Here is a 22,105-nt window from a genome sequence, read left to right on the forward strand (position 1 = left end):
GATGGTTCTCCTGCTCTCAGTCCCACTGGAAACAGGGATGTCCCAGTCACAGTGCCTGACACCATCACCGAGTGGAAAGCCGGGATGTTCTGCATGGCCAGGCTGGGCTTTGGACTCGCCCCAACCACGAGCCTTGTGACATTCCAGCCCTTCTTTGTGGATGTGACTCTGCCGTACTCTGTGGTCCGGGAAGAGACCTTCACCCTAAAGGCCACCGTCTTCAACTACCTGCAGCAGTGCATCCAGGTGAGTGCCCCTGCCACTCCACGTGGCAGCACGCCCGATGGAGCAGTCCCTGCCATGCCCGGGAGCTCTGCATCCAGCAGCTGGGCTTTCCAGGCAGGGCTAATCACTTGCCTACCTCTGTCACTCACTCAGATCCAAGTGTCCCTGGCTAAATCCCCAGACTTCCAGCTGGAGCTGTGCAGGAGCTGCAGGTACATCCACTGCCTGTGTGCAGAAGAATCCAGAACCTTCTCATGGAGTGTGACAGCCACAACATTGGGTAAGGCAGGGACAGTGGTGGAGGGGCGGTAAGTCCATCACCACTGGACTGTGACGAAGAGGGGCTGGGTGGCACAGAGAGACTGGGGAGTTTTATATGGAGCCTTTCACCTCTGGGTCCCCACTTGGCTCTCAGTCCAGGTCCTAGTGGGACAAGACACAAAACCACCTTGGCACTAGTTGCCTCCCCCATCCATTGACAGGATGGATGGGATTTGGAGTCCCTCTCTCATGTCCCTTGAAGGTGAGGCAGACTCTTATTGACCTTGGGTAGGGAGAGGCACACAGGTACATGCAGGGCAAGCTCGCATTGTTGCTGCCATACTGGACCCAGCCTCTCAATAAAGAGGAACTTCAGTTTCCAAGTAGCTGCTGAGTCTTCCCTCTCCATCTGCACTGAAGTGCACTTACCATTTACAGTGATATTCTTAATGGGCCAAAATCGCTCCTGATGTAACATCACTGAGTCACTTACACGAGGGGTCAGCGATCCTGACTGGTCAACTACACCAGCTGGCCAATCCAGGCCAATGAGACCATTCAGACTATCAGGACCAGCTAGAGTAAGACCTTCCAGCCCCTCACCTGATCAGTGTCAGCAAAATGTCAGCTGGAGCACAAGGCCTTGGCCTGGCACTAGTTGTGAGAAACAGACACTGTTCAATTTGATTGACAGGGGCGGTGAATATTATGGTCAGCACAGTGGTGATGGACAACACGCCACAGTGTGGAGGCAGGAGGACCTTCCCCCGAGCAATGCCACGGAAAGATACACTGGTCAAATCCCTGCTAGTTCGGGTCAGTATGAGGCCAGGCTTCCCTCTATCCCTTACGATTTTGGATTGTGGGTCACCCCATCTCCCTAGTTGAAGGGGGGATGAGCGTTTGGGGAACAAAGTTCTCATCCTGTGCCATTGGCTGGAGCCAGCATCCCAAAGCCTTTGCACCAGTCACTTCTGTCCTCAGCACTCCTCCAACTCTCCTGCTTATACCCTCCCCGCTGCACCATTTCCCATGCCACCCTGCACGCCATACCCACGCTCCCATCTGTGCTCTTCTCGCCTCCATTCTCCATCAGATGCCAGCTCCGGCATGTGATCACAGACCAGGGTGCCGCCTCCCTCGAGGTTTGTTCCTCCGGCTCTCTTGACCTGACTGTGACTGGAACACTGGGGTCCTTGTGGTGGGCGGCTCTAGCCCAGCCCTCTGGGGATAAAAGGAGAGACACCCCAGCCCGAGGCTAATGGGGGTAAAGCTCCTGACAGCTCGGGCACAACCCCTTGAGACCCGAAACCACACATGGATTTTGCAGCTGTTTGGATATCTTGTTTGTAACCCTGTTTGTCCTCTCCAATGCCCCTGTCTCTGCTCCAACAGCCGGAGGGAGTGCTCGTGGAGAAGGCTCACAGCTGCCTGCTGTGCCCTAGAGGAGGTAGGAGGGCTGCACCGGAGGGGTCTCAGGAGCCTTGTCCCTGCATTCATTGGAGGCAGGGAATGGGACTGGTGTGCAGGGATGGCAGATAAAGGAATATGTAAAACTGTATTTCTCATTCAGCGTGATGATGTATCAGGACATGAAAAGACAAAAAATAATCCCTCCCGTTGGCATTCCACTGCGTCTACCACGCAACCAGGGGAGAGAGCGCCCTCTGCTGAGCCACCCACCCGGTTCCCTCTAGCACAGCGCCCCCTAGCACCACAATGGGACATTGAGGCCAGTGATAACTCAGGGAAGAACCCCTGCCCCCTTGAGTCCCCCACGCCCCTCCCTGCAGCATTCTTGGTTTTTCCCAGGAAGATGCCCAGCCAAGTGGTGACCAAACTTGAATCTATATGCTTGGAGTTTGGGGTAATAGCTTTCATATTCTGATGCCATTTTATCTCCATAGTCACGCTGCCAGTGCCTTGTAAAGAGTTAGTGCAGGATCTACAACTACTGCTCTAACGGGGATCACAACAAGTAACGAAGGGCTGTTGGTGAGGGATCTGATGGCATAAGTGGGGCTAGCCAGGTGAAAATGAGCAAAGGGAGATAAGTTAGACAGGATGATAACAAAGCTGGGAGAGTCTCCCCCAGAGGAGTGTTGGGAGCTCCATCACTGGGAAATTTTAAAAACTGGGACTAGCCAGAGCCCTGGAGAGAGGACTGCACTGGCCAGGATGATGGGGGCGATCAAGATGTGAACACCTCTGATTTATTGGTAACCACCTCATCTCCTTGGGTGGATTCCTACAGCTTGATTTCTAATGCTGTTTCTTTAACGTGTGATCATCAGGAAATACAGTCAAAGACCCTGTGTCCCTCACCCTCCCTGCTAATGTAGTGAAAGGATCAACCAGAGCTACCATCTCTGTCTTGGGTAAGTTGCCCCAGTGTGTGAGCTCACTGACTCCTGTTACAGACAAACAGGTGCTGAGCTGGGCAGCCATGTCCCATTAGTGACAGGGGAAGCCTCAAAAGATTTGGTGCTTCTTTATTAGTGAATCTCTGCGAGATTTTTCAACCACCTTGGTTCAGAAGTTCTAGATTGGCACCCCAACTTTAAAGGGGAAGGGAGTGTCCTGGGGGAAGATCCCCTGCACCTTCCTGAGCAGGACTTTGGACCAAAGAGGCTGCCCCCAGAGAATGCAGGCCAAGGCCTACACTGAGCCCAGTGCCGGCTGGGACAGGACTTTGGGAGCCTGACTGGGATATACTCAATAGTGCTCACAGCCATGTTGAGTTTCACAGCTGTAGCGCAGCCTTGCAGTGGAGAACAGACTGGCCTCGGCTGTAATGAAGCCAAAGGGGATTCTTTACTGAGGCTGCTGGACACAGCCAGACCCTGAGGTTCTCTCTGGCTCTGACTTGTGGATTCATTCATAGGCCGTGCTGCCTAGTGACCCAGTACAGGACTGCTACAGGACGAGGCAGTCAGGGCCGGGGCTCCTGACTGCACTATAAGAGACTTACTTTAAGACAGCCCCTGGGATATAACAGAGAACAAGGCTTTTCCCCCTCAGATTTACAGCATTTTCCACTTCCAGTCAGGTGAGAACAGCTACTGTCCTCTTTGGATTTCAATGCTTCTGATCTGGCCAGATAAAAGATTGAGGCAACTGCAGTGATGAAACAGAATGACACCAGAGCTTCCACTTACCTACTAACACTATCTGCTTGCCTTAAAGGCAGTAAAATCTCAGGCCCTGCAAGAGTGCCTCTGTGTTACTCTCCCTGTGTAACATGGTCACCTCTCAGCACAGCCAAAGAAACAGCCCCATTGGTGTCCTTTTATAAGCAGGGCTCATTGTAATTAGAGGTCAGCTCAGCTTTTTTAACTGGAGGATTGAAGCAAAGGTTTCCAGTTGGTTCGCACTGTATCCAACCTGTGTTGTTCTCCCCAGATTAGACATTTGCCAAACACCCATAACTTCCCGTGAGTCCCCCTCCTGCATCCCCACAGCCATAGCTCTCATCCTGGTAATTAAAGATTGAGCTGTCAGATCTGGACTGGGCACCCCAGGTTGTTTTGAATGATCAGCCACAAGACAGCATTTAAGATTGCGCTGAAGGTTCTTTTTTCCCCTCCCCCTGGCAGGTGACATCATGGGGACGGCGCTGCAGAACCTGGACCGGCTGGTGCAGATGCCCAGTGGCTGTGGGGAGCAGAACATGGTGCTGTTCGCCCCCATCATCTACGTGCTGCAGTATCTGGAGAAGACGGGGCAGCTGACCCCGGAGATCAGGGAGAGGGCAACGGGATTCCTGCGCAGCGGCAAGTACCCTGAGCCCAGCTCCACTAGCATCCAGCCTGGCACTGGCCATGCCAATAACCTCCTGCCCCTCTCCTGCACCCCCCTGTCACTACCGGCCTTCTCCCTGGCACTGCTGTGCAGGATATGAGTTTTCTTTCCCCTCTCCCCAGGGTACCAGAGGCAGCTCCTGTATAAGCACAGCCATGGTGCTTACAGTGCCTTTGGGCAGCGTGATAGAGAGGGGAACACGTGGTAAGAGCTGGTGCCTTCCCTTGCTTCTGATGCTCAGCCTGAATAGATGCCTGCTATTACAGCTGGGGAAAGATCATCTGATACACACATGCTGGGAGCAGTGACACTGAGAAAGGCCTAGTGAGAGCAGATTAGATAGGCGTTGGCAATGTGATATGACTGCTAGATGGCCAGTGTGGTTTTGGGTGGCACACACAGAGGCATCGCCTCGCAGAGCAGGGCAGGGGTGGGGAAAGCTAGTGCCCCGCTCTGTGGCTCTGGGCATCCCAGGGGCAGGAAGCCATTGATGGACTGGAGAAAGCTCAGAGAAGAGAAACCAAAATGATCAGGTGGATGGAAGAGAAATGGAAATTGCTGAATCTGCCAGGCTTGGGTCTGTGATGCCATAATCACACCCCCTCCCCCTCCCAGTCCCTTTAGACAACTGCCCACAGGTATCTTCAAGACATAAACAAAGAGGGAGAGGGATTAGTGGTTGGAGGCATGACGGGCTACCTGGGGATCATGGGATGGAATTAAGAAAGGGGAAATATAGATTGAAGATTAGGAACTCTTCCTGGTAGTGAGAGGTGGGAACTGATTCCCAGAAGAAAGCAAGGGCCCATCACATAGGCCTTTTCAAACTAGACTGGGCAAAGCACTAGAACATGTGCTGTAGGGAGGCCATGCTGAGTTGGTCCTACAGAGAAGGGCTGGATGGGACCAAATGGGGAACCTCTACCTCTCGCTTTCAGTACTGTATAAATCAGCTGGGCCAAAGTCATTCTTGGTGTAATGGTGCTGAGTTCAATGGGCTTCTGCTGGGAAGGAATTTAAGCTTTTGTGTCTTTGTCTGTCTCTCCCCATGTCCCCCGCCCCACCTTCCCCCACCCCCACCTTCCTAGGCTGACGGCATTTGTGGTTAAGAGTTTTGGACAAGCCAAAAAATCCATCTTCATAGATGACAAGAACATTCAAGATGCCCTGAAATGGCTGGAGCTTCACCAGCTCCCCAGCGGCTGCTTTACCAACAAAGGGAGGCTCTTCCACTCTTCCATGAAGGTAAATAGCAGCCAAACCAAATAGGGGAGCTGGGGAACTGAGCACACATGGGCAGACGCTGTGACAGCAAAGGATTGTGGGGGCCAAGGAGAATCCTGGGAGATCAGTCCTGGGATTCCTCTCACCAGCCCTATAGGGAACAGAGTCTGGGGTAGATCCCGTAGGATTCTCACAGGGGACACACCCCAAGGAAACACCTCCCCAACCCTAGAAACCCCTTTAAATAGGAAAATGGGTCTTGACTAGGCCCCGGGGCTCTCCACAGGGGACACACCCATTAGAATGACATTTGATTGCTAACCTGTGCTGCATGTCCACTCTCCCATCTCTCTGTGTTCTGGTACTTCTCGCAGGGCGGTGTGAATGATGAGATCTCTCTGGGGGCCTACATCACTGCGGCACTGCTGGAGCTGGGGCAGCCACTGAAGGTGAGCCTGTCCACCTCTTCCCCCATCTCTCCCTTTCCTCCTCTAGGGCCCTAGCAGGGCGCTGCTGTGAGGAAGCTGGAATCCCTCTGGGCAGGCACTGATGGGGCACTGCTTTAGAGAAGTTCGCACTGCTGCAACCGTTTCTGTGGCTGGGCACCAAGAGGGCAGGGCTCTGAGGCTGTTCCACTGTTGGCATCTGCCAGGTCAGGTGTTGATAAGACACTGCCTGGAGGAAGCTCACACTCAGCATAATTGGCATGGTGTGACAGAGCAGTGGGGGTTAGTAATGCAGGAATCCTGGTGCATCTGCAGGGCAGGCACATGGTAGAGCTGTTGCGGTGTAGAGTTAAAACCACTCAGTGGGGCAGATTCTGCTCTGTTACACAAGTGTAGCTGGAGTAACTCTACTAGTGTTCATGAAGTTACACCCATTTCACAGAGATCAGAGGCTGGCCCATAGTATTGCTGTGCCTGTGTAGCTGCTGTGCCAGTGCAGACTCAAGGGGTCTCATTCATCCCTGCTGTAAGCCCATTGAAGTTAGTGCAGTTGTCCCCAGGTTTGTACGTGGTCCTAGCTAACCTGCAGATAAAGGGATACCAGTTGTCTGAGATGTGACCTCTGTGTGGGCATCTTCTCCCGCACAGGGCAGCATGGTGCAGGCCGCCTTACATTGCCTCATTCACGCCGTTCACAATGTCACCAACATTTACACGGAAGCCGTGTTAGCCTATGCCTTCTCCCTGGCTGGGGACTATGAGGTGACCCAGGAGCTGCTGTACAAGCTGGATGAACAGGCCATCAGATCAGGTACTGGGTTAGACTGGCAGCTCTTCAGGGCAGGGACTGTTGTCTGATTTGCTGGGAGCAAAAGCAGCATACACCTGCCCAGCGCGGTGTGAATGGTCAGTCGGAAGCAGCAGCGCTGGTCAAGCCCTGTGGGGTGAAGTCTGTAAAGCCAGGCAGGCTGCTTTGTGAGGGACTGAATAGGGGCTCAGGAGGCTGCTTTCGTGGCCTTTAAGTGCATTGCAGGATCCAGGAGTTAGACCTGCCCAGACATACTCAGCACTAAAACCTAACACGCACGTGCAAATGGTAAAACTCTCAGTGACTTCCATGGGAGCAGAGGTAGGCCACGGCTGAGTGCTTTTGAAACCCCCCGCCCCGATTACAAACACTCTGATTTTGTAGGATATTTAGGGCTGTTGAAGCACTTCCAGGAGCAGGTCTCCTGCAGGATGCTGTATAGTCACAGTGAACATGGTAACAGGCTACAGTATGTGAAGGGTGTGATCACCAAGCAGGAAGAGGAAGTGGATTGTGGGGGTGGATCTCACGGGCTGCAGTAGAGCAACGGGGGGCATTTCAAGTTGGACAATCAGGAAACACTTCCTAACACAGAGGAGTCTGTGAGAATGAGCAACTTTCCTCAAGGGAAGGGGTGGAAGGCTCATCATTCCGAACACTGAGATCTAGGACTGGACAAATCCCCAGAGCACAGAGTGTAGGGAGCAATCCTGGGTTGGGCCCCTGGGGATGACTGGGATGATTCCTCTAGGGCTTTCTCCATCTCTGGAGATGCGTTTTCCCCCAGGTAACTTGTGTGTTATTTTTTCCTTTCCTAGGAGGCCAAATCCACTGGAGCCCCAAGCCCAGCTCCACAGATTTCTGGCCTAGGACTCAGTCAATGGATGTCGAGCTGACAGCCTATGTGCTCCTGGCTTACCTCTCCAAACCACGTATAAACGCAGGGGACATGGCCACTGCTGCTGGCATCGTGGCCTGGCTGGCCCGGCAGCAGAATGCCCGCGGAGGGTTTGCTTCCACACAGGTGATGAGCGGCTCCCATCAGAGACAGAGCCCCCCTCCCTCTAGGGTGTCGGGTGGAGGAATAGGTTGGGAGCTGAATCTCCACACAGGGCGGCTTTTTAGATTCATAGATTCTAGGACTGGAAGGGACCTCGAGAGGTCATCGAGTCCAGTCCCCTGCCCTCATGGCAGGACCAAATACTGTCTAGACCATCCCTGATAGACATTTATCTAACCTACTCTTAAATATCGCCAGAGATGGAGATTCCACAACCTCCCTAGGCAGTTTATTCCACCCTGACAGTTAGGAACTTTTTCCTAATGTCCAACCTACACCTCCCTTGCTGCAGTTTAAGCCCATTGCTTCTTGTTCTATCCTTAGAGGCTAAGATGAACAAGTTTTCTCCCACCTCCTTATGACACCCTTTTAGATACCTGAAAACTGTTATCATGTCCCCTCGCAGTCTTCTCTTTTCCAAACTAAACAAACCCAATTCTTTCAGCCTTCCTTCATAGGTCATGTTCTCTAGACCTTTAATCATTCTTGTTGCTCCTCTCTGGACCCTCTCCAATTTCTCCACATCTTTCTTGAAATGCGGTGCCCAGAACGGGACACAATGCTCTAGCTGAGGCCTGACCAACGCACAATAGAGCAGAAGAATGACTTCTCGTGTCTTGCTCACAACACACCTGTTAATGCATCCCAGAATCATGTTTTGTTTTTTTTGCAACGGCATCACACTGTTGACTCATATTTAGCTTGTGGTCCACTATAACCCCTAGATCCCTTTCTGCCGTACTCCTTCCTAGACAGTCTCTTCCCATTCTGTATGTGTGAAACTGATTGTTCCTTCCTAAGTGGAGCACTTTGCATTTGTCTTTATTAAACTTCATCCAGCTTACCTCAGACCCTTTGTGGCCCCCGGAGAGCAAACACCAGCACTGCTTTGCCCGGGGGAGTTATCCCACTGCCTGGGAGGGTGAACGCAGGTGCTAGTGCCTTGCGGGGTGGTTGTTCTTGGGAGCTGGTGCCATGTACCCAGTGCTAATGTCGTGGGCTGTGGCCCCTGCTGCACTCAGGAACAGAGAATGTGAATCCCGGAGCTAACCCTGTACTCAGGCAGAGGGAGGAGCCTAGCGCTCGTACCCAGGGGCACAGATCCCGCGGCGCTTGGGGAATGGAGGGGGGTATCCCCCAGGTGCACAGATCCCTCCCTGTGCCCGCAGGGTTTGACACAAACAGTGAGGTAGCTGTCTCTTCCTCGCCAGGACACGGTGGTCGCACTGCAGGCCCTGGCTAAGTACGCAGCCCGGACGTTCAGCACATTGGCACAGGTGACAGTGACGGTGAAGTCTCAGGGGAGCTTTGAGAGGAAGTTCCAGGTCACCCACAAGAACCGGCTGCTGCTGCAGCAAGCGGTGCTAACGGAAATCCCTGGGGAGTTCTCAGTGCAGGCCCAGGGCAGTGGCTGCATCTATGCCCAGGTGAGTCACTGGGGAGTGTGTCTGAGACAAGGGGGAAGTGCTGCTGGTGGGGGTTGGGAAATCTGCCGCTTCCCTCCACACGGCATTTCTGATTTGTCGCTTCCCCTCCTCTCACTCCTCTGCAGACGGTGCTGAGATACAACGAGCCTCCTCCACGGGTCTCCGTGACCTTCTCTCTGCGCGTCACCACACAGCTGATCGACTGTGCCAAGGGCAATGCGCGCTTCCTCACTGTCCGCATCCACGTCAGGTGACCCTGCAATTTCCCCCCATGTATACACCACTTGCCTGGGATGCAGCCCCTGCTTGGAGCAGAGCAGGGAGTGTCAGAGCTGGGCAGGGGATCAGGCCACCTGGCTAGGGGATGCAGAGAGCTTTGGCAGCTGGGAACAAGGCAAGCCAAAGGGCTGGAGTGCTTATCCGTGTGGGAAATGGACAGCAGGGAGGGATGGGGAGGTGCCTGTCAAGGGGGTGGGACAGTGGGAGGGTCCTGCAGCTTTAACCAGCTGGGGGAGGAGCCTGATAGGTACAAAGGAGGGAATCTCTGAGGGCTACCCAAGAGGGTGGGGCAGCTAAGAGCAGGGTGATCCCATTAGCCCCCAGATCTTCAAATGCCAAGGCCTCATCTCCCTGCCAGGACGCTGGGCACCAGTCCCTGTGCACAGGAGGGATAGTGCTGGCGAGGACTGATGGGGAGGAAATGTTACAGCCCCATTTAGCCCTTGCTCACAGTCTGACTATCTCCCCACTCCCAGCTACATCGGGAGCAGAGTCACTTCCAACATGGTGATTGTGGAGGTCTCCCTGCTGTCTGGATTCAGTCTGGCTTCGGGCTCCCGCACATCGGTAAGGAACCTTGGCATCAGAATGGGGGCCATGGCGAAGGGTGAGGTGGTGAATCACTGGTAGGATCTGTCCTTGCGCGGGGGGGGGGGAGGGGGCTTAGACAGCTGTGGGGACCCCTCTGTTCACTCGCTTCTTGGCCCTCACTCGGCTGCTCCCACAACCCTCCATAACACTTGAAGCCTTTGTACCACCTTGGGCCACCACTGATCTCTCTCTACACACTACTCCCAGGCTGCCTAGCTTCTGGGAATCTGGAGCCTTCCCTCCCCTGTGTTTGGAGCAGTACTAGCATTCGTGAGCTGGGCGAGGAGTCAGACCAAACAGCAGCTGGCCTGATTGTGAATCAGAGCGTATGTCCAGCAGGCAGACCCAGAACTGCTCCAGCGGCTGCAGAGAGGATTTACAGGCTGTAGCCATGTACACCATATCCATACCCCTCGCTCCTGGGAGGAGGAGATTGTCCCAGCTCATTTGGAGAGCATCCGGGCAGGACTCTGCTCTTCCCTGGGCCTGCAAGAATTATCACGAGTAAAGCACTCATTTTTACTCATTTTTAACGGTGACAGTAATGAACCACTGGAACATGTTACCAGCAGTCATGGTGGGTTCTCCATCACTGACAGTGTTTATACCAACTCTAGGAATTATTTTGGGGATGTTCTATGGTCTATGTTGAGGTCACAGTGTTACCTTCCGGCCTCGGAATCTATGAATAAATTCTCCATGAGGGGACACCTGAGGAAATGAAACCTGACATAAGGGCAGGGGCGGGGCACTTCTTACACCATCCCTCTGAAACTATAGTCCAGGGGTCAGCAACCTTTCAGCAGTGGTGGGCCGAGTCTTCATTTATTCACTCTAATTTAAGGTTTCGCGTGCCAGTAATACATTTTAACCTTTTTAGGTCTCTTTCTGTAAGTCTATAACATATAACTAAACTATTATTGTATATAAAAGTAAACAAGGTTTTTAAAATGTTTAAGAAGCTTCATTTAAAATTAAATTAAAATGCAGAGCCCCCCGGACTGGTGGCCAGGATCCAGGCAGTGTGAGTGCCACTGAAAATCAGCTTGCATGCCGCCTTTGGCACGCGTGCCATAGGTTGCCTTCCCCTGCTATAGACTCTCTCACACTCCCTTCCCTGGGGGGAGGAGGAGGAGCTCAGAAATTCTCTTCTCTCCTATGTCAGCTTCAGCAGAGACCCCTCGTTAGGAAAACGGAGGTGAAAATTGATGCAATCTTCATTTATCTGGAGAAGGTAAATTTGAGCAATAACTTTTGGTTTGGACAAGAAGTGGGGGTGGCTGGGCTGCAGGTCAGGACTGTGGGGCATTGGCAGAGCTGTGTGGGGAGCCCAGCACTAGAATAGCAGGGGGCTGCAGGGCAGGTCTGAGGGGCATTGGCAGAGCTGTGGGGGGAGCCCAGCACTGGGATAGCAGGGAGGCTGCAGGGCAGGACTGAGGGACATTGGCAGAGCAGTTCAGTGGGGAAGCTTGTATAGCCCTGTCCCTCTGTCTGCTGTTTGCCAATCCTGGTAGTTGCTCCTTTTCTAAAGTCCTGACCCTCTAACAGCCTGGAAGTGCTTTAAGAGGCGAAAGTCACGGCAAGCCCTGACCAAGGCAGGTGTGTAACTTCTTTCTCTCTAACCCTCCCTTCCCCGGCTGGTCCCTCCTACCTCCACAAGCTGAGCGATGAGTCACAGACTTTTGTCCTGCAACTGGAACAAGAGATCGAGGTGAAGGGCCTGAAACCAGCCAACATCAAAGTCTATGACTACTACCAACCAGGTGGGTTGTGGTGGCTGCTGTGCATACAGGCAGGGAGCTGAGGCTCTTCCTGGCCTCCAAGCTGTGGCTGAAGGGAGCTGGTGTCAGACTCTGCACACTCTCCCCTGGGTGTAATTCTGGCTTTCTTGTTTCCCATTGCAGAGGAGCGAGCCCTGGCTGACTATAATGCTGCCTGCAGCTGAGGTAGGTGTGAGCTCTGGCCCACAGAGAGGCTAACCAGCGGCTCGGGAGCTGACAGCTGGGGGCGGGGGTGGGTGAGAGTGGATGTCTGGGGTGGGGTATGATGGGACTCCAGAGGGCAGGAGGTGCCCCAGGGGAGAATGGGGTGGCTGCTAGGTCGCAGGGAGCACTTGTCAGGACACAGTGAGGAAGCCCCTGCAGGGGACTGGGGAAGAGGGGCTGAGAGAGGGGTCTCCTGTGGGGGTGGAAGGACCACTCTGTTGTGCTGGGAGCTGAAACCCTTGTGGTGGGAGGGAGGAGTTGTGGGGGAGGCAGGAGCCCTGCTTGTCATGGGGCAAATAGGGAGCAGCAGCTGGGATGGTGCCACCATGTCTAGGGAGGGAAGAAGGAATCTGGCCTTTGGAATGGGGCTGAGCTATTTGTCCCTGTCTCCTGGTGGTTCCTACACACACCAGGCAGCTGTCGCTGGCTCTGTGCAAGCTGCCTCTGAAGGGATAAAATGGAGCCTCACTCCAGGAAACACTTCACTGGGGCTGGATCTAAGACAGAACTCTGCCCAAGGGGCTCAGGAGCCCACCCACTGCTGGCCAAGGCAGGGCCTGCGCCAAAGCCCACTGAGGCCAAGGTTGGGCTGGATCACACCCGTCCTGCCTGCCTGCTCTAACACAGCAACCCAGCTGCTTTCCCAGATGATACCAAGGGGGACAGAATCTCTCAAGTGTTTGGGGTGAGCTGCTGCCCCCTGTCTGCTGGGTAATTGCTCTGCCCTGTCTTTCAGCACAGGGGGAGGAGGCTGGATAGAAGCGAAGCATCCAGCAGTGACTCTCACCACAGCTCAATAACCTTCCTGCAGCCTCCTGCTGGGAAGTGGGGAAGGCAATGGCTGTGCTGCATTGTGGGGAACCTGTGAGGGATTCACAGAGGAGCTTCTGGCTGGGGAGATTGGATTATGGCTTCGTGCCCTGCTCGCAGTTCCTGTCTGACTTTTCTTTCCAGGGGGAGGGTGTCTGGCTTCAAGTCAATTTAATCTGGGGAATTGCCCAAGGAAAAGAATTAAAAAATTGCATGCAAGGTTGGTTTGATGGTCACTGCAGAATGAGGGGATCCCACAGGGATGATGTTGGTGCATGATCAGCAGATGTGAGTTCCCTGGTTCCGGTAATTGATTAGTCCCATCATCCATAATCTCTCACTATGGTATCTGACATCAGCGGGGCACGATTGACAGAGGACTGTTGGAAAGCTGTCAGCAGCTGACTGTCCCAATCCTGTGAAAAGGAAAGCAAAGGACTTACAAAGTGTCCCTGACTGACGTGGGGAGGGGGAAAGAAAAAAGAAACACACACAACCCTGAGAAAAAATAACACAAGTGGCTGATAGAGATTTAGGACACTTTGGCCACATGAAACTTCCCAGCAACAGCAAGGATAGCAATCCCCTCCTGCTGCTTCAACATCCCAGGCCGCAACCACTTGAGCTAAAGCTAAAGGAGAATCTCACTCCACTGACAGCGTAGGGTGGTGCTGATTCCATCCAGCAGAAGGTCGTACACCTCTACCCTGATATAACACAAATTTGGATATAACGCGTTAAAGCAGTGCTCTGGGGGGCGGGGCTGCTTTACTGCATTATAGCTGGCAGCGGGGCTTGGGCGGAGATTTAAAGGGCCTGGGGCTCCCTGCGGTGGCCAGAGTCCAGGGCTCTTTAAATCACTACTGGAGCCCTGCTGCCGCTACCCTGGGGCTCCGGCAGTGGGGCTCAAGCGGCGCTTTAAAGGGCTCAGACCTCTGGCCGCTGCAGGGGGCCCCGGGCCCTTTAAATCACCGTTGGAGCCCTGCCACCGCTACCCCACTGCTACCTCGATATAACAGGGTTCCACTTATAGTGCGGTAAGATTTTTGGCTCCCGAGGACAGCGTTCTATCGGGGTAGAGGTGTATTGCCTATGCACACCAGCCTGTTCATTACAATAACATTTTGCCCTCCCCCCCCCAGCATCTTTCATCTGAGAATGCTAAAGCGCTTTGCACACATGAATAAGCTGAGCGTCACCTCACCCTTTGGAGACAGGTATCTTCCCACTCCCATGCCCCTTGTACAGATAAGGGGAAAGGAAAGTGCACAGATCAAATTATTTGTCCAGGGTCATCCAGCAGAGCCGAGAACGGGGCCTAGATGTCCAAAATCCAAGTCCAGTTCTCTGCTCATACACAGCCCTGCCTCATGAGGAGGATCCTGAAACAGATGTTCATAGAATGTCAGGGTTGGAAGGGACCTCAGGAGGTCTAGTCCAACCCCCTGCTCAAAGCAGGCCCAATCCCCAGTCAGCTGTTTGTTTTTTTACCCCAGTTCCCTAAATGACCCCTCAAGGATTGAACTCACAACCCTGGGTTTAGCAGGCCAATGCTCTGTCTAAATACAGAGTGATCAGGATCCATTTTGGGACTCAGTAAAATCCTTGCAATAATGACATGGTCCCCTAACAAGTTAACTTGCTACTGAGTTCTGTTCAGCCACAGAGTAGAGCCATTGTTATGGCAACTGGAGGTGCATGACGCCTACTGACCAACTAACACACGCCCCAGGGCCTGAGCACTCAGGGGCCCTGGAGACAGCACTGCAGCCTTCCCTCATTCCAGCGCCATTTCCAGCCAGCCCCAAGCTGGGTAACTGGATGGCTCCGCGGGATCAGCAATACAGATTCTTTCATCTCCACAGCAACAAGCTCATCACCCCAATTTAAATACTGGCAGAAGCAATCCCCTTAATGACAGTCGAACCCCGTTTATCCGACCCTCCATTAAGCGTCTGTTCGTGCTAACCGGACAACCAGCGCACGCAGGTCCAGAAGGGGGCGAGCTCCCCTGTGGCCACTAGAGGGCGCTGCAGCATTGCGCTTCCCCATTCTCCAGTTCTTTGGATTTATGTTGATCAAATAAACAGGGTTCTGCTGTAGGCCAGTCCCCTCCCACCCTCAACATGCTTTTACCCAGACTGGTGTTTTTCATGAATGAAACTTTCAGGCCTCCCAGCGTGCGCCAGACAGTCACATACAAAGCATGAGAGGCTGCACCACCTACTCACCTCACAGGCAGGGGGCACGATAGTCTGTCACAGCATTTTCTTCTGTAAGAGGCAGGGGAATTGACTATGAAACACGTTTGTCAGAAACCATGAAAGAAGAGCCAAATGCAGTGCCAGCACACTTGCTCATAATAAAGAGAGAGCCTACCAATACCCTAGACTGGCTAGACTCAGAACTGCTCATCTGTGTGTCATAGGCCCTGCACTGGTATCAGCTATTGGAGATTCCCCTTTAGCTTGAGTGGTCAGGGCCTTGGCTTTTGGATCAGTGCATTCCAAGAATAGTGACCTCCTCGGTGGCCACAGAGTTGGTCCAGAACAACACTACTCCCTGATATGTTTCTAGCTCCTCTCCTCTTGAAGATCCTAGGGCAGATGAGATATATTATTGTCCCTGTTACCTAAACCACCCACCATTGTGCATCTGGCCTCTCTGGCTACATTCCCTCACACAAAAGGAAAGCTCCTTTTGGGTTCCATCCTCTTCTTTTGTTGGAAGGGTCAGGCCCCCAGAGGAGACATCATCAATCCATCCATTATGAAAACACTGGCACTGGCAGCATGCCCTGACATTAGCAAGCTCTGGGCTCAGCTGGCTCCACATGAAGAGCAAGTTCTACAGCCTTGGGTCTCTGGAGGGAAATCTCTGCCCATGGTCCCTATCTGAGTCACTCTAGTGCTCACTCTGCTGCAGTGCCCAGACTGCTCACTGGGACACTGGAGAGCACACTCGACTAGCAAGTGTACAGCACGGGGTAGGCCTGCCCGGGACGCAGTGCTGCGGGAGGGATTGGCCAGTTATTCGCTAGCAGACAGGTCTCGCCAGCAGCTTCGATTTGTAGGACTCTGAAGTTCTGAGCTGCCACTACAAATTGCTCATTAAGGGCCTAATCCTGAGAGGTGCGGAGCTACCATGACAGGCATCTACTTGAAGTGGCGCTGTGAGTGCCCAGCGCCTTGCAGGATCAGGCCCCAGACTTCTGCAGTAATCAGGGGCAGCTCTAGCAATTTTGCCGCCCCCAAGCACGGCGGCACGCCGCGGGGGGCGCTCTGGCGGTCGCCGGTCCCGCGGCTCCGGTGGACCTCCCACAGATGTGCCTGTGGAGGGTCCACTGGTCCTGCAGCTCCGGTGGAGCATCCGCAGGCATGCCTGAGGGAGGTCCACCGGAGCCGCGGGACCAGCGGACCCTCCGCAGGCATGCCTGCCGCCCTCCCGGAAACAGGCAGCGGAGCCGCCTGCCGCCCTCCCGGCAACAGGCAGAGCGCCCCCCGCAGCATGCCGCCCCAAGCATGCGCTTGGCGCGCTGGGGTCTGGAGCCGGCCCTGGCAGTAATATAGCCACTGGTCAGCAGTTCTGAGCTCACCCGACATGTAGTAATCGTAGACCTTCACTTTAGCAGGCTTCAGGTCCTTCACTTGGATGTCTTGCTGCATCACAAGGGTATGGTACTGAGAGTCCCAAGTCAGCTAAAGAGCAGAGATGCAAAGGCAGACGTTACAGCCAGAACCAAGATCTTGTGTGATAATCCCTCATGTTCCCCTAGAGCCAGCCTCTACAGGGAGGGGTCACCCACCATGGCAATGCAGGAGTCTCAGGGGAGGAACCGCACTGTCATCCTAGTCCCATTTAAAGAGGCTTCTTTTCACTATACACCATGGCCACCCCTGATCCCAGCTGTAATCCCATGGGCGCTTTCCCCTTTCTTTATACCTTGATGCTCAAATGGGCAAAAGTGGCCTTGAACTGTGGGTGCCTCTATTTGTGCTAATCTTTAGACACCTGGGGCCTGATTGTCCCCTGACATGCACCTTGTGCAGTCGTCTGAATGTTAGCACCAGTGTGAATGAGTGGAGACTTCAGATCTGGCAGCATGTTACATACTGTGGACTGGTGTAAAACAGAGACAGTGTGCAACTGTCAGAGAGAGACAGAGTTTAAAGCCAGAAAGGACACCCCCCCTCCACGATCACCTAGTCTGACCTGCTGTATATCACAAGCCACCACCACCACTCAGCACCCGCACACTAAACCCAACCAAAATGACACCAAGTATTACAGTCCTCAGGAGACTAGACTATTATGTGCCACAGGCAGAGTCTAGGAGGGACCAAGGTGCACCAGTGACTGAGGCCCCTGCAATGGCAGGGAAATAATTAAGTGAGATATACCCAGATAATCCTGGCATATGACTCACACTCTCACACCGCAGACACAGGAGGAAAAAAACCAGGGTCCTTGCCAATCTGACATGGGGGGAAATTTCTTCCCAGCCCCACACATGGTGATGTTAGACCCTGAGCTTGTGAGCAAGACCCAGCCAGCCCAGCACCTGAGAGAGAGAAAATGCTCGGTGCCACCTCAGCTCTGGCCCACCCTCCCCCAGTCTCATCTTCAGCTCCAGCCATCCCTGTTGCTTCAGAGGAAGGTGATTAACAAAACCCCTCCCAAACTATATTGGGGAAAAAAATCCCTTCCTGGCCCTTGCAGGTGGTTGGCTGAAGCCCTGAAGCATGAGCTTTAGGAACACAGGACATAAGCCAGAAGTGAGCCGCAGGGCTGCTGAGCCCTGCCTCCACCATCACATACACCCCCGTCATACAGTTACACTCATAAATTCATCCAGCTCTCTCTTGAAACTAATTCAGTGGTTCCTTCCTCCACACACACAACTACTGGGGGGTTGTTCCAGAACCTCACCCCTCTGATGGTTAGAAAACTTCTCATTTCCAGCCTGAATTTGTTCATGGCTAATTTACATCCATTTGTTCTTGTGCCAGCATTGTCCTTTAGCTTAAATTGCTCTTCACCCTCCCTGTCATTTACCCCGATGTATTTATTGTGAACAATCAGCCTTTTTCTTGCTAGAATGAATAAGCCAAGCTCTTCCAGTATCATCTCATAAAATATGCCCTTCATTCCCCTGATCATAATAACAGCTCTTGTCTGCCTCTGTTTCAGTTTAAATTCATTTTTCCTGAATGTGGACAACCAAAAATTGTACACAATATTCCAGATGAGGTCTTACCAGCGCCTTGAATCTACTGGAAATGACTCGCCTGATACATCACTTCCCTTAGTGTGACACCTGATACATACTAGGATCACATTTGCTCTTTTCTCAACCACATCACATTGGTGTCTCATAGTCATCCTATGGGCAGCCCTCACACCCAGGCCTCTCTCTTTCTGTGCCCATCTAACTGATGAGCCCCCAGCTTGTAGCAGAAATTCTTATTAGAACCTAAGTGCATGTCCTTTCACTTTGTACTATTGAATTTTATTCCATTTCTGTCACTCCAGTCTTCAAAGTCATCCACATGTTCCTGCGTAATATTCCGATCCTCCTCTCTACTGATGATGCCTCCCAACTTTGTGTCATCAGCAAATTTCCTTTTTTGTGCTAAGGTCATTAATAAAATAGTGAATAAGATTGGCCCCAAGACCGATCCTTGAGGAGCTTTGCTAGTAACCTCACTCCAGTCCGATACTCCACCTTTCAGCATAACCATTGCTTTCTCCCCTTTAGCCAGTTCCTTTTCCACTATACAATGCTTGTACTGACCCTGTCTTCCCTAATTTAACTAGTAACTTCCCATGTGGTACTATGTCAAATGCTTTACTGCAGTCCAAGTATATTAGATCTACTGCACTTCCCTTATCTAAAAAATCAGTTATTTTCCCAAAGAAGGAGATCGGTCTGGGACCTTTGGTACACCCATACTGCATTGCATCCCTTTACCTCTATCAGTATAATCATTCTTGCCTTCACAATTTGCTCTAAAACCTTGCATACTACTGAGATCAGGCTGTAATTGACCAGATCACTTTTCTTCCCTTCCTTAAATAGAGGTATGATGTTAGCTGTTCTCCACTCATATGGTATTACCCCCAAATAGGTGGCTTTATTAAAAATCATTGCTATGAGACTAGGAATCTCATGTGCAGTTTTCAGTATTTTGGGATGGATATTATCCAGTCCCCCTGATTTGAGCACATTAAGCTCTTTAAATTTTCCTTCCACCTCAGATGTGGTAATTTTCAATTCTAGACACTCATTTCCAACAACTGTCCTGCCTTCATGCCCAAATCATCCACATTATCATCCTTACTGAAAACCGAGGCCACATCTAGATTAGCTTTGGGCCACATCTAGATTAGCTTTAATATTCTTCCCATCCACACTGCATAATGGCCCAACTTCATCCTTCCTTATTCACTTGTTATTTATATAACAAAACTAATAAGAATAGGCTTTTTTTTTTAATTTCCAAGGTAGGCGCTTGACTTTTAGCAATTCTTACTTTATGCCAACATTTTCTAGACTCCAAGCTGTAGCTTTCTTTACTAGTCAACCCCTTTTTCCATTCCCTATAAGCTCTCCGCTTACTCCTAATAACCCTGTTGAGGTGGTTATTCATTCTTCTGGGTCTATAGCCTTTTTCTACAAGTTTCTTCCCCTTACTTGGGATGCAAAAATGTCAGATAGGTTTTGTATAGTTGATTTGAAGAAACTCCAAGCCTCTTCCACATTTAAGTCCTTGAGTTCATCAGTCCAGCTGACTTCTTTAACTAACGCCCTTAATTTCCCAAAAGCTGCCCTTTTGAAATAAAAAACCACAGCTCGTGACGACCTGGCATTGATCATCCTTCAATTTCATTTAAACGGAATCAACTCATGATGACTCGATCCAAGGTTATTTCCTCTACAATGTCCTCAACTCACCACCTACTACAACCAACTGTAAAACTGGATCCCCTCTTGTTGGCAATGACATCCTGGTTGGATTGTGTGTGGGGACTGAATCTGGCATCTCTGGATCTAAAAGCATGAGCCCCTCCTGCTTCAGCTAAAGGATCGGGTCAGGTAACACAAAGGCAGCAAAAGACTCGAACTCTCTACGTGGTCCAATCACTAGAGAGGAACAATGAGCTGCACTGGGTTAGTTGGGCCTGGTTCTTTGAGGTGCCAACCATACACTGCTCCAGGTGAAATCAGCAGGCACTATTGGTGCTCAACGCCCTTGCGAATCAGGCTATAGGTGTCTCAGGCTGGCGCTAGAAATTAGAGACTAGTTTATTTTAGAGCTAAAAGGAAGTTTGAGTTGAACTCACCTCATCCAAGTAGAGGGTGACCTGCTCGACTTCTCTTTCAATTTTTTTCGCCGCAGGCATTTTATTTAACTGAGAATAGAAAACAAACCCAAACAAAGACTCCAGCATGGAACATCTGTCTCCAGGGAGTCTTGCCTGCATGCAAGCAAGTGTGATACATTCAGGGGAAGGTGATTGTCCTTGGTGACCAGAATCCCACTCCTAGAGTCCTGGGATGGACTGTGTGTGCTGTGGCCCCTGGGAGGAGAAGAGCTAGAACTGGCCATTGGAATGCACACAGACATTTCTTCTTACCTCTTTGCAGATAAGCCTCCTCATGGATACAAAGCAGTTTTCCCTGCACACAGACTCTATGGAGGCCTGTAGGTGGCTGGGTGCACACTCACCTTTTCCAAGGACTCTGTCACAGGGTTGTAGCCAGACAGCATCTTCGCCTCGATCAGCACCATGCTGGTGGACACACAGTGCCCAGTGTTGCTGCAGCAAGAGCCCAGAGATAGAAGAGAGTAACATCATCCTGTGATCCACGGAGCAGACGGATTCCAGCTTGGCCTTTGGGAGCCCGACAGAGAGATCTGCTTCTCTTTGTAGGCATTCTCCTGCCATCATCCCTCTCCATAACTGCAGTGTAATAAATACACACACTCCTGGATATGTACCCCCCCTATTTACTCTCCATAGCACCTCCCCTACCAACTGTGTGCCAAGTCACAAGAGAACAATTTCCCAGTAGTTCCTGGTATTTGTTGCTTCCAGTTGGGGCTGGAGATTCACAGCAGGGAGATCTCACCCTCTCGCTGCCATGATGTCAATTCTGACCCTAACCAGGCCTGGGAAGGGCAGAGGAGGCTGGAGTGACAAACAGCTGGGGGTGGGGCGGAAGAGGTCTGAGGTGAATACCAGGGCTGGTTCAGCCTGTGTGTTGTGCATGTCCCTACACATTAGTGTTTCAGGGCCTAATCCTGCAAGATGCTGAACACTGCTGGCTTCATGGGGAGCTGGGGGTGATCAGCACCGCCCAGGTCAGGGCCGCAGCCTGGACCGCTCTACATCCCACAAGGTGAGGCTCACCCCAGGGCTAGTAACATCCATGGTGCTTGGGAGGATGGGAGAGGACCCTGTCCTAGGAAGACTGGGTCCGCAGCAGCACTTAGGCCTCCCAAGAGGAATGGGAAAGGGAGACCCTGGCTGCCTGGAGATTGCTACAGAGCTGGAGGCTAACAGAGCCAGAAGCCTCTGAGCACAGGAATGGCGAGTGGCAGCTGCGGGTCTCCAATTGGCTGTGAACGGCGACAGGAAAGTGGGCAGCCTTCAGGCCGATGCACTCGGTCCGCAAAGACAGTGCAAAGGTGAGGGCGCTCCTTGGGGGAGGGATGTTGTATCGCAGGGTGGCCTGTCAGGAGACAGAGAGAGAGGCAGACATGGACAGAGAGCCCCAGTGCAGGGGCAGATGTCACAGAGCAAACCATGCTCTCCAGGCCTCCTGCTGTCTCACACAGTCGGGGGAAAGGACCATCCTGAGTATTGGGCAGGTTGGGTGGCTGCACTGTCCCGCTGTGTCTGGCAATTGGTCACCAGGTCTCCTGGAAGGCAGCAGCTCCTCCAGCCTGGTGGGGAGAGACTCCACCATCACTGACTAAGGCCTGGTCTACACTACGGGGGGTTGTCGAACTAAGGTACGCGACTTCAGCTACGCGAATAGCGTAGCTGAAGTCGAACTACCTTAGTTCGAATTTCCTACCTGTCCAGACGCCGCGGGATCGAACTCCGCGGCTCCCCGGTCGACTCCGCCACCGCCGTTCGCGGTGGTGGAGTTCCGGAGTCGACGGGAGCGCGTTCGGAGT

The 22,105-nt window shown here is 52.4% G+C and overlaps 2 protein-coding genes across 3 annotated transcripts in view; one reads left to right on the plus strand and one right to left on the minus strand.

The window, feature by feature from the left end:
* Nucleotides 1-12,973, plus strand: part of LOC123346559 (alpha-2-macroglobulin-like protein 1) — a 37,143-nt gene extending 24,170 nt beyond the window's left edge. Inside the window, exons 19-36 of the mRNA XM_044984067.1 lie at nt 21-246; nt 379-505; nt 1,181-1,302; nt 1,882-1,936; nt 2,781-2,864; nt 4,083-4,259; nt 4,410-4,491; nt 5,376-5,532; nt 5,886-5,960; nt 6,606-6,768; nt 7,584-7,789; nt 9,037-9,252; nt 9,378-9,502; nt 10,008-10,098; nt 11,288-11,356; nt 11,783-11,885; nt 12,027-12,068; nt 12,844-12,973. Of these exons, the coding sequence (XP_044840002.1) occupies nt 21-246; nt 379-505; nt 1,181-1,302; nt 1,882-1,936; nt 2,781-2,864; nt 4,083-4,259; nt 4,410-4,491; nt 5,376-5,532; nt 5,886-5,960; nt 6,606-6,768; nt 7,584-7,789; nt 9,037-9,252; nt 9,378-9,502; nt 10,008-10,098; nt 11,288-11,356; nt 11,783-11,885; nt 12,027-12,067 (2,119 nt within the window). The 3' untranslated portion in view covers nt 12,068; nt 12,844-12,973. The remainder of the gene's footprint in view (nt 1-20; nt 247-378; nt 506-1,180; nt 1,303-1,881; nt 1,937-2,780; nt 2,865-4,082; nt 4,260-4,409; nt 4,492-5,375; nt 5,533-5,885; nt 5,961-6,605; nt 6,769-7,583; nt 7,790-9,036; nt 9,253-9,377; nt 9,503-10,007; nt 10,099-11,287; nt 11,357-11,782; nt 11,886-12,026; nt 12,069-12,843) is intronic.
* Nucleotides 12,974-13,196: 223 nt separating this feature from the next.
* Nucleotides 13,197-20,769, minus strand: LOC123355677 (alpha-2-macroglobulin-like protein 1). 2 transcript variants are annotated; one of them, XM_044998236.1, is made up of 5 exons: nt 20,648-20,769; nt 20,262-20,330; nt 16,513-16,615; nt 15,149-15,190; nt 13,214-13,333 (listed from the first exon to the last, which is right to left on the minus strand). In XM_044998236.1, the coding sequence occupies exons 1-4, from the start codon at nt 20,708-20,710 to the stop codon at nt 15,150-15,152; spliced, it is 276 nt and encodes a 91-aa protein (XP_044854171.1). In that variant the 5' UTR covers nt 20,711-20,769; the 3' UTR covers nt 13,214-13,333; nt 15,149. The 2 variants fall into 2 exon arrangements, with proteins under 2 accessions (XP_044854162.1, XP_044854171.1); XM_044998227.1 differs by lacking the exon at nt 15,149-15,190 and having other exon boundaries at nt 13,197-13,333.
* Between the last annotated feature and the right edge of the window lie 1,336 nt (nt 20,770-22,105).

The sequence above is a fragment of the Mauremys mutica genome, chromosome 1 (assembly GCF_020497125.1).
Source record: "Mauremys mutica isolate MM-2020 ecotype Southern chromosome 1, ASM2049712v1, whole genome shotgun sequence".
NCBI lineage: Eukaryota > Metazoa > Chordata > Testudines > Geoemydidae > Mauremys > Mauremys mutica.